The sequence below is a fragment of the Bos javanicus genome, chromosome 5, assembly GCF_032452875.1.
Source record: "Bos javanicus breed banteng chromosome 5, ARS-OSU_banteng_1.0, whole genome shotgun sequence".
NCBI classification, from domain to species: domain Eukaryota; kingdom Metazoa; phylum Chordata; class Mammalia; order Artiodactyla; family Bovidae; genus Bos; species Bos javanicus.
In genome coordinates this window covers 49,528,830-49,544,016 of record NC_083872.1, presented here as the reverse complement: position 1 = coordinate 49,544,016, position 15,187 = coordinate 49,528,830, and the positions used below count along the sequence as shown (strand labels likewise).

At 42.7% G+C, this 15,187-nt stretch overlaps 1 protein-coding gene across 1 annotated transcript in view; it reads right to left on the bottom strand.

The window, feature by feature from the left end:
• Positions 1 to 6,419: 6,419 nt before the first annotated feature.
• GNS (glucosamine (N-acetyl)-6-sulfatase) overlaps positions 6,420 to 15,187 on the bottom strand; it is a 49,712-nt gene continuing 40,944 nt past the window's right edge. Inside the window, exons 12-14 of the mRNA XM_061416600.1 lie at positions 14,984 to 15,094; positions 13,209 to 13,369; positions 6,420 to 9,059 (exon numbers count right to left, since the gene is read on the bottom strand). Of these exons, the coding sequence (XP_061272584.1) occupies positions 8,981 to 9,059; positions 13,209 to 13,369; positions 14,984 to 15,094 (351 nt within the window). The 3' untranslated portion in view covers positions 6,420 to 8,980. The remainder of the gene's footprint in view (positions 9,060 to 13,208; positions 13,370 to 14,983; positions 15,095 to 15,187) is intronic.

The following is a 15,187-nucleotide window of genomic DNA, read 5'->3' as shown; positions in this document are numbered from 1 at the left end:
TCTCTTTAAACAAATTACTTCCACACTGAGAGCAACAGCCAGCCTGCAAAGAGACTCCCAGTCTTGCCTCACTTATCCCTGGAAAGGATAATTCTTTGCATAGTGTTACCCTGTGCCCCAACCATGCATGGCTAATTGGATTTTAGTTAGGCCTTGGATACAAGACTGTTGATCAGTTAGACTTTCTTAAAATCCTAAATAAAGAAACAGAGGAATTGTAGTTAGTCTGTGATGGGTACTCATAAGCCAGGGGACTGAACCCACCATTGAGCCTGTGTCAGAAGCAGAGAGAGACTGCAGAGAAAGCAGGGGAATGGAGCAGCAAGAAGCCAAGAGGAGAGTCTGTGGCCTCTGGAAGGTGAAGAGTAAATTCAGAATCTACTTGATATTTGTTAGCTGTTGAATTTCTCCTGGTACCCTCTTCCCTCAGAAAGGAATTATCTTTGTTTACATGAACTCTGTACTCGTGCCCATTTCTACAATGGGGTCAAGAGTAGAAACGGAGGGAAATTTATGGTACTAAATGCCTTTTAGAAGAGATGAAAGGGCTCAAACGAATGACCTCAGCCTCCTCTTAAGAAAAAGAAAAGCAGAAGAAAGGAAGTGATAAAGAGTGGTAATAGATGAAACAGAAAAAAAAAATCAGAAAAACCAAAAGTATGTTCTTAAGAGATCAGTAGAGTTGATAATTCTCTAACCATACTGACCAGGCAAGAGAGAGAGGACGCAAATTACTGATACCAGGAGCGGTGACATCACTACAGATATGTTCATATTTTAGGTCCTTGCATTGCAATAAGTCTCCTTAAAAATTAGTGTTATTTTTTGGAAAAACAAAACCAAGATGAGTTCTACACATTCCTAATTTTGCCTAGTTTTGAAAACTTTGCCAAGTGACAAATGCTGATGTTACTTGTACTATCAACTGTTTGGGTCCCACAGTTATTCACAGTATTGTGACTTTAATGCATATGATCAATACTATTCTAACTATTTAAGGTTACTTTCATATTATTAGAAATACAGTAGGATTTCTGCTTATTAAAATGTGAATTATGATAGTTTCCTTCCTCTCTTCCATCCTCCCCTTCCTGTTCCCCTCCCTCCCTCCTTTTTCTTTCTCTTTCCACAAACAGCTTAGAACTAATTGCAATCATAGTTGAGGAATGAGTGTGTCTGTTTTACTGTTGGGTTCTGTGATACCTGTCTTCTTACAACGATCCTTTTTAAATTTTTTTAATAACTTTTCACTCCTATTAGTTCTTTCTGTCTTCTCACAAAGAGAAACTTGAGTAGAACACTGAGTGTTTTAATGTCTTTTATTCAACAAGTACTTTTAAATTACCCGAGGATGTTAGGACTGTGTCGATTATGGTGAGAAAGAACATCATGGTCCTGTCTTCACCGAAACTGGTTTGCTTCAGTTTCCATGTGTAATAAAAACCGGCAAGTGTCACAAAGATGAAATACAGAGCGTTGTGAGAGTTTATTACTTAGGCTAATTTTAGAGAAGGCTTCCTAGAGGGAGCGATTTAGAGCTACGATTTTTAAGGATGAGTCGGAGTTACCTGGCAGAATTTATGATTTACAGGAAACTTTTCTACGTAATAGCCACTGGTTTCTCAAACCTTTTTCTTGGTAGTGTGTTATATTGGCGTTACTCTTGCTGTCTTTCCTGTTATGAGAAAGGAACTTGCAGAGTGCTAAATAATTCTCAGTGGGTTCTGAGTTCATCTTTGGCAGGGGCAGAGTTTAAATTTACAGTAGCAGTTGCCCTGGATCAGCTGTTTCCTCCCCTGTAAAGCGGAGAGGGCATCATGTTTGCTTTCTCCATAAGGTCAAGGTACTCTACTCCCTGTAAAGCCTAATGTAGTGTAAGGTGGTCCTATTTTCCAAATTCTTGCTATAGTGGTGGTATGGCTGCTTTACTTCTGGGCCAGGATGTTTACATAGCATGTTGACACTGACATTCATCTAAGAAGCATCACCTAGGATGTAATTTCCAAGAGGGACATTTTTTTCAAAGTGAAATTTTTTGTTTTTGTTTTTCTTTTTTAACCTCATGCTTAGGGAAGGCAAAACACTCAAGATCCAGGGCAATTGACAGACCAAAAAATCTACATTCAGTGCTTTTCTATGTGCCTCCCATAAATATAACGGCAGAGTGCTGTCTGTCTGCTCTGACAAGTTAGACCCACAAGGCTCAGAGCTGCAGGACCGGGGCTGCCCATGCTGTCACGGTCCTGTAGGTGCTGAGCGATCCAGACCAGAGGGTCACGTGTGGGTGTCACCTGGGGGCCCTGGCCTTTGTTTCTCGTCCGGTGTTGTCATGTGTGTGAATTCTCACCCCAGATAGCAATCTCTCTGGGGACTGGGGCATGTCCTCAGCTCATTTCAGCTCTCTGAGCTGGGGGGCATAACGTCTGTGGGACTAAACATTTCATCGTGTCTGGAAACAGCCAGTTGGGCAGCTTGGAGAAGGAATGGGGCTGTTCTGCAAGGCTTCCTGCCTCTCCTTGTTAAGTCAATGTTCACCCCCGGCTGAACCCTTCACCAGGGCCCTAAGTGGCAATACAGGGAGGAAGGGGGCAGGGTGACCGAGGCCCCGTTTTTGTGTTCCCCTGCTGTACAGAAGACCAGACTCAGCATCCCAGGCTTCGTTCTCTGTGGAATCATCCATAAAAGTGCAGTCACTGGCTGAAGACTGCCTGATAGATGACTCAGTAAGTGGTCCCTCATTCCAGACCGCTGAAAGGATCCAAGTTCTTGTGTTGATGTCAAGTCTAATAAAGTTGCTACTCACGCGATCTCGGAGGAGCTGGGAAACACAGGAGACCTGGGGAAGAAAAGGACATAGGGAAGCCACTTTCCTTCAGGACTTAAACAGAAGCGGCTGCATTTCTGAGCTACTTTCCTAGCATTAGGACGAGGCAAAGGAGTAGCATCTGATGGTCTTGATTTGGACAACAGGTGCCTCAGAAGCCAAGCCAAGATCTTGGCCTGCAGCAGCTGCTGAAAGCAGCTCCGCCCCTGCGCTGGGCTCTCCCACGCACCAACTTGTGTGTGTAAGAGACCCTCTGGAGGGAAGACTTGGACTTGTGTCTGGGGCCTGCCAGCCTAGAGTCCATTAAAATGTTTTCCAGCATGTGCTGAGAACAATACTTTAGCAACCATATAAAGAAGCTTCTACTAGGTTTTGGCAGTTATAGCTGCAAACTGGTATTATACCTTTCAGTTACATAATGTGCAGAAGGTTTTCTTCTGCCTTTGGAGACAAGTTGAGCTTCTACCACTGGGCAGCTTTGCCCTGTCCCAGGCTCCTACCGTTTTATAGGTTTTGGCTAAAGGTTTGTCCCATTTTCTCTTGGTAAATTAGGTTTGGTCATTATGTTATACATTGCCATACGTAGTTACAAAAATAATTTTTTTTATGAGGACGTTTAACATGTACTCGTAGCAAATTTCAAATATGTAATACAGTATTGCTAACTGCAGTCACTATGCTGTACGTTACATCCCCACGGCTTGTTTTAGAACTAGAAGTTGGTACCTTTGGGCCCCCTTCACCTGTATGTCCTACTCCCCAACCCCCACCTCTGACAACCACCGTATCTGTTCTCCATAGGGATAAGCTTGGTTTCCTTTCCTGTTGTAATTATTATTTTTTAAATTCCACGTATTAGTGAGATTGTAAAGTATCTGTCGTTCTTTGTCTTACTTAACATAATACCCTTAGGGTCTATGCATATTGCCACAACTGGCAAGATTTCATTCATTTTTATGGCAGAATAGTATTGTATATATATACATCTTCTTTATCCATGCATCCATTGATGGATACTTAGGTGGTTTCTGTATCTTAGCTATCGTAAATAATACATAGGTTGTTTCTGTATCTTGGTTATTACAAATAATGCTGCAGTGAATATGGGATTTCAAATTAGTGTGTTTTTTTTTTTTCCAGATAAATACCCACAAGTGGAATTGCTGGATCATATAGTAGTTCTGTTTTTAATTTTTTGAGGAACCTCTTACTGTTTTCCACAGTGGCTATTTCAGTTTACATTCTCACCAGCAGTGCACAGGGATTCTCTTAACATCCTTGTCTTCTTATTTTCGGCTGTGTTGTGCAGCTTGCAGGACCTTACTAAATAGTTCCCTGACCAGGGATTGAACCCTGGTCAGTTGTTTCTTGTCCTGCTCAAAGCTTTCAAGTTTTCATTGTTGAGTAAGATGTTAGCTGTGGACTTCTCATCTATGGCTTTTATGTTGAGGTGCATTTCCTCTATAACCATTTATCATAAACGAACATTGAATTTTGTCAAATGCTCTTTCTGTATCTGTTAAGTGATTATCTTTATCATCTTTCATCTTGTTAACGTGGTATATAACATTGATCTGTGGATATGGAACCATTCTTAAATCCTTGTACTAAATTCCACTTGATCCTGGTGTGTGAACCTTTTACAGTGTTGTTGAATTCAGTCTGCTGATACTTTGTTGAGGATTTTTGCCTCTATATTTGTCAGGAATATTGACCTGTTGTTTGGTTTTGGTATGAGAGTAATGCTGGCCTTGTAAAATGAGTTTGGAAGTGTTCCTTCTTTTTCTATTTCTGGAAGAGTTTGAGAAGGATTGGTGTTAATTCCACTTTGAACGCTTGGTAGAATCCACCAGTGAAGCTACCTGGTCCTTACTAGTGATTAGACTATTCACATTTCCTGTTTTTTTCATAATTCAGTCCTGGAAGGTTCTATGTTTCTGGGAATTTATTGTTACTGGCATCTGATTAATTGTGGTACTCTCTTAGGCTCCTTTGTATATCTGAGGTGCAGCTGTAATGTCTTCCCTTTCATTTCTGATGTTACTTATTTGAGATCTTGTTATTCTTGGTGAGTCTATTTAAAGGTTTGTCAGAGGAGCTCTGTTTTGAAAAGTCAGGCTGTGGAGCAGGACAAGAAACCATTTCAATGGTAGTGTCAATTCTCCTTCTTAGAAACTATTTTCCCCATAAATACAGATATCAGGGACAAGTTTTCTTTTCAATCTACATGATGTCCTGGAGGTCAGAAAAAGAATATTTCTCTTTCATAACCTAGCTCACTTCCAGAGTAGGCACTCAGATCTACGAGGGTGGAATCCTTCTTAGATCACAGCGACAGCAGAATTTAATAGAAAGACGTCTTCAAAGCCAGATCTTTGAAATCTTGACTCTAATTAGCTTTACGAGCTTGGGTAAACTGAGTTAAAGAACCTAGTCTACAGAACCCTTTTTGTCACAATAAATGCTAATTACAACCATTCTTTGTATTCCTCTGCTCTTTGAGGACCTATCAGCAGGTCAGAGCTGCAGGTCACGAGGATCTAGATCTCAGGTCTCACCAGCTTAAAGTGTCATGAAAGCGTCCTCTCAAAGACTGAGATTTAGAACTGTCATCTGCTCTGTGGTCCTCCTGAAGCCAGCTCCCACGTTCCACATATAAATCTTGTCTTACGGAGGAATCCCTAGGCCATCAGTAAAGTTCTCTGCATCGAGCTTTCAGCTGGGGGCCTTAGGTTCTCTGCTCTTGCCACAACAGACTTCCAGGCACACATATGACTAGTCCATTAAACCCACTGTGGGTAGAGAAAGAAGATGAAACAAATACTAAGTGTGTATGGTATTTGGTTCTACAGGGCAAGGTAGTCTCAGTGGGAACAGACAGGGTGCAAGTTAGAAAAATGGATGGAGTCATCTGTACTTACCCTCACTTTGAGTCTGTGCAAATAAAGTCTCCTCTCCCTTGCTGACTTGATACTGTGATAAATCCAAGTATTTGTTTTTCTGATGGTAGTCTGGAAACTTAATGGGTGTCTTCTCACCTCTTGTTTTTCTGGTCTTCAGAACTTCTAAGAGGCAACCTACTACATCTGAGATTGGCAAATTATGGCTTTTTCCCTTTTTGATGATGGAACATAGCCATGCATATTCAGTTGTGGGTTGTCTATGGCTACTTTTGTACTGAAACAGCAGAATTAAGTATCTGCAATACAGACATGGCCTGCAAACCTAAAATACTATCCCTTTAAGAAAAAAAGCATGCCAACCCCAATAGGACTTCATTTCTCATTTAGGGCAATGGATCACGTGACTAGATATCAAGGCAAAGCACCTTTGGAAGTGGCCAGTTTAAAGCTGGCCAAGTTAAGTTTTTTTTTTCCCCCCTCCAAACTGTAAATGCATAAAGAATCATCAGGAAGATTTTCTGCATGCTACTCATCAGGGACACATACATGAGCTTTCCAGGTAGGGACTATAGTACCCCATGGAAACAGCCCGTCTCCAGTACTAGGTGAGCCGTTAAAACATTAAACAGTATATAATAACAAAGAGAGTCAAAATTACTACTTGTGGACTAAAACAAAGGACACATTTCCACTACAACAGAAATAAATTTTAATTCATTGAAAAGTGCAGCAGTGAACAGGGTCCTTCGAAGGGCACTTTCTAAGTCAAATGACTGAGATGACACAGAGCCAGGGCAGAAGGACTTCTAGGAACAGATGAGGCAAACACAGGAATTCACAAAGTCAGTGGGACCTAAGTGGTGGTGAAGCGAGAGACCTAAATATTCCCACCTAGTTCCACTGGTGGATCAGTTTAAATACCCCTTTGCTGTCTCTTAATAAGGATCCTGGGACAATTTATCTTCTTCTGTTAAAATACTAGTCCTTAGACCCTTAGAAGTAAATTTAAGAACAGTTGCCAGACTACCCTAATGTTGTTAATTAAAACATTTAGAAACAGCACCGCTGGTCGAATTCAAAGATGCTCAAAAGGCATTCCCTACTTTTTAGTTGCAGGGAATGTTATTGTATTTGAAGGAGAGCTTTGTAGTAGGAAGTCTAATAAGGCAAAATCTTTATTCATCCCCAAGATCTCTGTTCATTCCTGATAGTTACAGTTCTCTATTCTGAAGGGCACCCGGTCTTCTTAAAAGGGAAAATAAACCTCCAGTCAGTACAATTGAGAGAAAAAAGGCAATCCTCCTGCAGTGAGGCCCTTATGCATATTCTGAGGAATTTCAGTGCATTTTATGGTCTGTTAGTCTATAAACCAAGGCTTCTTTATGAAAGATGATTTTAGCATAGACCCAGAGAATGAAGCCAGTCCAAGAGAAAAAAATTAGAGACCATTTAAAAATGAGAGGTACAAAGAGGGCTTCAGTCCATCCCCCTACCAACCCAACCCAAAATCTGCATGTAAGAGCAGGTAGTTGATCTGAGTTACTCTCATGACCTCATCTGCTTTTAGGAAGCAGCATCATAAAACTGAATAATGTCACATCACAGTACAAGACCTGGTAAGAGTTGGTTTCTTTTTATTTGGGAATAACTGGTCAACTTTCATTAATGTGGAAACTGACTGATTAATGTTTAGAATCATAGAATACAGCTGATACCCATACTCAACACTGTAGTTTGCTTTTAGTTACAAAACTGTTAGAATTTCTTTTCCTAAAACAGTTCAAACAGAAGTATTCATTTCTCTTGCCCATTTCACCTCTAAATACCACAATTACTGGGATTGTGTGAGGTAAAGGAATAAACCTAATGGCTATTAACCCAACATGGCAATCTGGGATTGTGATAGAAAGTCACTTATTATGGCCATGTGTTACAAAGTGCTTAAAGCTCCACCTAGGACCTTACATAAGGCTAAAATCAGACTGCCTGAGTGGGACAGGTTATAAACCATAGATCCTCTTCTTACCTGCTGCCCCACCATCAACTAGCCTTCTTGTGAAGACAACATAAGAATGGGGATTAGTCTTTGAGCCAAGAGACAGAAATATAGGTGTTCTAAACAGTGAGGAAGCATCAAAAAAAATCTAATTTTGACAGAGAAACAGTAAACAAGGCCCAAACTGCACCAGACTCCAAAAACTCAGGAAGAAGTTAGCTGAGAGGGAAGAAGCTAAGTAGTTGGTACTTCACATAAACTCTAAAATTCTTACATCTTATAACAATGAACAGAATGTCAGCAAATGCAGAGGGAGTGTCACAACTTCACTTGTGGGCCTGGAACCCAGGCTCCCTGCTGGGCAGGCACTTAGTACACCTAATTTATGGCCTTTCATCAACCGGAGAGCCCTACCTACAGAAGGCCCTCCGAAAACACAACCTTCACCAACCCTTGGAAGTCCTTCTCTGCTGAAATACTTAACCCACTTTTTCAGATCTTAGAGGGGAGACATTCCCTCAATAGCCCTGGTGTTAACGGGCTCCCTATGTGAGCAGTCACTGGCAAGTAGATGTCTATCACCTTCAGGAACTACTTAGAATTAGCCTGTACCAAAAGCTTGCTACTGTTCTATTTCAATGAAGCACAAGCCCAGAATTCCCAAAAATGAATAGAGCTTGGTTGATAAGTTTTGAATTTGTGACCTTACCACGTTGTGATGAATATTATAAAAAGTGTATTTTTACTAATCTAAAACCAATGGTTTTTGTTTTTAATCAGGTGGTTCAGCTCTGATGGTGGTTCTTCAAGCCATGTGATATTGGTATTTTTGATAGTGAAGTGCTCAATCTGGAATGCTATGCAGGTCCTCTGATTTTAGGTCAAGCTGGATACCAAAAACATTTCCCACCCCCGGCAAAGCAGTGCCATTTATCTGAATGGATTTATAAGTCCAGATCACATGGGGACTAATTAAAAACTGTGGCCCCAGGACAAAAAGGGTTTGGTGAGAACAAAGATCTCAGGAGTATTGTCATCAGCTAAACAAAGGGACCAGGGACAGCCACTCCTGACACACAGGCAGAGTTCACAGTTTAACACATTGCACAAGGAAGTCAGCTGATTGGGTTGCTTTTTCAAACAGGACTTAAAGCCAGTCCAGAAACCCTTCCAGGCGTGGTCTTGAAGACTAGCTACAGACACCTACTCCAATCACTTCATCAGAAAGAGGTGAGCAGAGATCCAGCCGCACAGGTGCTACAGAAGGTGTTTTGAAAACCTTCGTGTCCTGACGCTGCCATGATTGCTGAACATAAGCCGAGGGTCAAACCTATACCTGGGGACAGAAAAAGCGTAAGACAATGCGGCATTAACTGTTGTGAGCCATTGAGTACTTCATTCAGAATATTAACTGGAAAGACTGGCAGGAAGGGATACAGAAGAAGCAACTAAATCACCAGAAGAGGATCTAGTGGGAAAGTAGTACAGAGCAGGAGAACTTAGTAATTAAGAGCAATTCCACCATAAGTCAGTGAGCACAAAATAATATAGTAAAAGTGCAGAAAAGAAAAACAGAGGTAAGGCAAATCTTGAAAGGTGTTAGGAGGAAAGGTTAAAGCTTTTCGGGGGAGGGAGGGATCCCTAAACTATAAAGCAGCCTGGTGCAAGAGTGTAGCCCTTGCTGAAAGCCCCTGCCGCATTTTCACAGCCCCGTCGTCTTTTACGTTTTGACACACAGACCGTGGTGTGTAAGAGGTAAGGTATGCACTTCAGACAGGAGCTTGAGTCTGGCTTATTATGAACATAGGTAAGTCACTGACATCTCTGGCCACCAATAAAACAGGAAGGCAACTTATGTGAAGTATCTAGCACATAAAATCAATTCTGCCTGCTGATGCAGAAGATGTGGGTTTGATCCCTGGGTCAGGAAGATCTCCTGGAGAAGGAAGTGGCAACCCACTCTAGTCTTCTTGCCTGCGAAATCCCATGGACAGAGGAGCCTGGCAGCCTGTAGTCCATGGGGTCACAGAAAAGTTGGACACAACTTAGCAACTAAATAACAAAGGAATTTAAAAGCCACGTGGACTTTAGCTTAAGCCAACATCAGCAAAGCCAGCATTGAGAATCTTAGCCCTAACCCTCCAGAATGTAAACAAGACACTTAGTAATGGTTAAAAAAAACAAAGCAATTTCATGGAAGAAGGCATAAGAGAGTAAGGTGTTGTTGAGACCATCTGGATTATATAAGTGGCTGAACCCCATTAAAGCTTCTATATAAACCTTAAGGTTCTGCCAGGCAGGTGTGGAGATCTACTCATCTTGTGAACGCCCAAGACAAGCCTCTCATACAAGCTGAGGCTTGTTCAAGCAAGATAATGTGTCCAAGGATCAACAGCTGTTTTGAGGATGGAGACAAGATGGCTGGGTAGAAGGATATGAACTTACATCTTCTCATGAAGACAAAACCACAACTACCTGCTAAACAAACACTGGCAACCCCCCTCCCCCCACCATCCCCAAACTTACCAAAAAGATACCCTACATCCAGAGACAAAGAAGAAGCCACCACAAGGCAGTGTGGATGGGAGGGGGGGTGAGAGAGACAAGATCATGTATATATATGGGCAGGTCCCTCTGCTGTTCGCCTAAACTCTCACGACATTGTCAATTAGCTACCCCCCAATACAAAAAAAGAGAAAAAGCCACAACAAGACAGCAGGAGGGGTGCAACTGTGACAAAATCAAACCCCACACCCATGGGTGGGTGACCCACAAACTGGTAAAATATTTTATCACAGAGGTTCTCCCACCAGGGTGAAAGTTACGAGCACTACATCAGGCTCCCCAGCCAGGTGGTCTTGCATTGGGAGGAGGAGCTCCGAAAGCATTTGGCTTTGAAGGCCAGTGAGTTTAGACTTGGGGAGGAAGAGAAACTCCACCCTTGGAGGGTGCAGACAGTATGCACCAGGACCCAGTGGATACAAGGCCTGGCCTCACCCAACAGCCTACAGGCTCCAGGGCTGGGATGCCTCAAGCCAACCAACCAAGAGGGTGGGAATACAACCCCTTCCATCAGCAGACAGGCTACCTAATGTCATCCTGAGCCCACAGCACCTTGCTAAACATAACCCATGACATGGCCCTGCCCACCAGAGGGACAAGAGCTGGTGGAGTTGGACAGTGGGCCCAACTCCACACCAATGGGCCCACACCAGTCTTCTCACCCCCTAGGAAGCCTGCAAAAGCCTCTTAGACTGGCCTCATTCACCAAGGGGCAGATAGCAGAAGTAAGAAGAACCACAATCCTGCAGCCTGTGGAACAGAAACTGCAACTAACTTTTCTAACAGAAAAGGTAGACCAGATGCAACAGCAGAGGAATATGTCTTATACAAGGGAACTTGATACATTCCCAGAAGAACCACCGACTGAAATAGAGACAAGCAATACAGATTCAGAGTACTGACAGTAAAGATTATCCAAGATCTTGGGAAAAAATGGAGATACAGATACAAGAAATGCTTAATAAAGAGACGATCTGAAGAAGAAACAAACAGATGAACAAAACCTGAATGAAAAGTACACTAGAAGAAATCAGTGACAGAATAAATGAGGCCAAAGAATGGTTAAGTGAGCTAGAAGACAGAATGATGGAAAGCACTGCCTTGGAAAATAAAGAAAAAAGAATAAAAAGAAATGAGGACAGTCTAAGAGACCTCTGGGACAACACTGAATGCACCAACATTATAGGGGTCCCAGAAGGAGGAGAGAGAAAGGGCCGGAGAAAATATCTGGAAAGATAATAGCTGAAAAATTCCCCCATATGGGAAACAGTCACTCAAGTCCAGGAAACACATAGTCCCGGGCAGGACAAACGTAAGGAAGAACACACTGAGACACACATTAATCAAATTGGCAAAAATTAAAGAGAAAATATTTTTAAAAAACAAGGGAAAAACAACACATACAACAGAATCCTCATAAGGTTGTCTGTTGATTTCTCAGCAGGCCAGGAGGGAGTGGCATGATATATTAAAAGTGATGAAAAAGAAAAACCTAAAACCAAGAATACTCAGAAAGGCTCTCATTCAGATCTGATGGTGAGATCTAAAGCTTTTAAGTTAGTCACCAAATCATAGGAGGAGAGAAAAAAGGGGAAAAAAAAGACCAGTAAGAACATACCTATGTATCAGTAATTAGCTTAAACATAAGTGGATTAAACGCTCCAACCTAAGGAAGTACAAAACAACCCGTATATACGCTGACTACAAGAGAGCCACTGCACGTCTAGTCACTACAGGCACTCTATGTCTAGTAACAGACAGACTGAAGCGAGGGGCTGGACGTATTCCATACAAATGGAAATCAAAGGAAAGCTAGAGTAGCAATACTCATGTAAGACAAAACTGACTTAAAAAAAAAAAAAAGACTCTTATATGAGACAAAGAAGGATCTCAGTTCCCTGACCAGGGATTGAAGCCACACCCTCAGTGGTGAAACTGGAGTCCTAACCACTGGACAGCCAGGGAATTCCCATTACCTAGCTTTAGTTTACTGGCATCCATGTCTCTGGCTCTACATACAGGGTTTGAAAGCAAAAGTGTTACATTTCTTTAACAAATAGTCTACAATCCCCTTTCTTTAGTCACATACATTCCTTACGAACTTGGATTGAAGATACCACTTCACATGTTAGGTGGCTAAATAATTAAGTTACTAATTTTCATCAGCCTAGGATATCATTCTTTCCTCTTTCCTACAATCAGAGTATACAAACAAATAATTCTTTGCCAAAGAGAGTTTGATTTTTAATTTTATAATCAAGCCCAAAATGACAGGCGGCTTCCCACATGCAGCTCAAATGCATAGGGTGTTGTGAACCATGTTACTGGTACAAAGTTACTATTTAAGAGGCATGAGAGTAGGAAGAACAGAAGTAACTTAGTGAGTGAGTTAAATGTCTTTCCAACCTTCATATACTGCAGTGGGCTTATTTATTTTGACATCTGAGAGTTCATACTTACATTTTGTGTATTTATTATATTAAATTTACTGGCAAGTATTCAAGTTTCTATAATTGGGGCTTCTGAGAAATGAAAGGCAGGCAAGGCTCTGAGAAGCACTAGGACCAGGGTGGCCCTTGGTCAGCTTACATTAAAGCAGCCCCAGGTGTTACCAGAGCAATCAAGTGGTAACATGACAAGAACCACAGGCAGGAAGGGGAGCAAGAGCCCTGTGTGGTCGGGACCAGGGCTGTGCCTCCAGCTAGAGCACACACTGCCTGTGGAGAGCAAGACTTTCAAGCAGCTCATTTTCTCAGCACAACTGGCTGCTGCACTAAGACCCAGCATTCCCCGTATAAAGCAGAGCAGTGAGAAATAGCTCAGCTCAGAGCAGGAAGGACCCACTGGGCTCCCTCTGCCTCCAGGAACGGCAGGACTGCTGAAGACAACTGGGCAAAGTCATTGAGGACGATGGGAAACTTACCCGGGGTCAAAGACCCCTGGAGTGCGGCAGGTTGGTCCAGAGCAGGACTGTAACATCATCAGCCGATAGTTCATCTTTCCCAGCAGCTCTGGATCTATGCTTTTAGCAATGTTATTGAGTTGGTGTGGGTCTGCAGTCAGGTTATAGACTTCTACAAACACCTACAGGAAATGAAAATATGGAGAAAAAAGAAGAGCAAGGGTTATCACATCTGAAGAAATACGCCTCATGTGAGATATTTCTAAATGGAAAGAGAGGAGGTGGATTAAAAACCAAGGCCTGGGAGAATAGCATCCGGTCTCAAGATCCTCAAAGAGCCCTAGGGTACGGAGCAGACAGTGGACCATCTGTTCTGAGGGTTGAATTACTCTGAGTCTATGGCCCACGTGCTGGAAACGGGCCTCCAGCACTCCTGTGCCTTCAGGGAAAGTCAGGAGGGAAAAGCCTTCCTTCTATAATTAAAGCAGAGAACAGAAGGCAGGACTGTCAAATGGCAAGGGCTCAGAAACGAGACCAAGTAATAAGGTTACTGCGTGAGACTTGATATCTGAAGTTTATCTTTGCCTTACAGTTGTGAAGATTCAAATGAGAACAGATATGAAAGGAACCCATCTTATAAAAATGTTAAGTTTTCCTATTTTAGATACATAACACCACTTGAAGAAAGAGATGTTATTTCTAAAATGAGAGGCATCTAATAACACTATTTTCCCCTCCATCAGTACTTTGTTCTCCAGATTGGAGTTAAGTGATAGGCTCAGAAGATGTACATCAATTTTGCTTATAAAGGCTTCAAGGAGCTGCCCTCACACGATCACTTATAAAGCGGAAGGGACTGAGTTTGAGGGAAGCTCTCTTGCTTGTTCTCTGAAGTGCTTATGACCCACAAATAAATAGTGAGCAAGTCAATTTCTGAGAAACATGATGAGTGCTGGCTCCATACGGCAAAATGTAGGCTGCCAGATGGGGCAGGTGTGCACCCGCTGATGAAGAGTAAGAACAAGGGACTGGAGTGCGTGTGCTCCTCCAGATAATCCACACTGATCCGGGCTGGCTGAAAGCCACCTTCCTCCAAGGATGCTGCCTTTAACCTGCTGATCCATGTGAGCAGCACTGGTCTATGCTGTGCTAGGAACAGGGGGGTCTGAGCCAGCTGCTGGCCAGGAAGCTTTCTAGGAAAGGCCCCCGACTCCTTTCATCTCCATAGAAGTTCTTACCCTCACCCCAGACCAGGCATGTAGCATTCTGGAAAAGTGAACCGTGTGTATTTCAAGTGTATGTGTGGGAGGTGGTGGAAGTAGAGAAAGCCCCACCCAGCAAGGTCAGTTAGAGAAGTCAAGTATGGCCTTGTGGAATTCTATTTCCTTAACCAATGGAGACATAAGTGTGAGTATAGATAAGAATTGGGAGATTGTGACTGACACACGTATGCTACCATGTATAAACAGATAGCTAGTGGGAAGCTGCTCTACAGCACAGAGAGCTCAGCCTGGTGCTCTGTGATGACCCTGAGGGTGGGATGAGGGAAGGGGAGGGAGGTTCAAGAGGAAGGTGATATATGTATCCACACACAGCTATGCACTTCACGGCACAGCAGAAACTAACACAATGTCCTAAAGCAACTATGCTGCTGCTGCTGCTGCAACTTTACCTCAGTGAGAAAATAAACCCGATTTCCCCAGGAACAGTCCTGGAATTTCTCTTCGGCCACCAAGTCCAGCTAACAAAGCCCTGGCAATAGACACAAGGGGTGGTGGGGCAGCAGGCCCTCTTACCTCCTGGTCATCAAACTCGCAGTACTGTAAGTTCCACCGTTCTGACATGGTCCTCACACAGGCATAGGTGTTGTTATATGCATCTTCACACACACAGTCAGGGAAGCATTGCTGTAGGGACATTGAAAAGTTAGCTGAAGAGCACCTTCAACAGTGACAAATGCTACTTGCATACAGCAGCAGCCAGGCTGGCTTGAGCCAGAC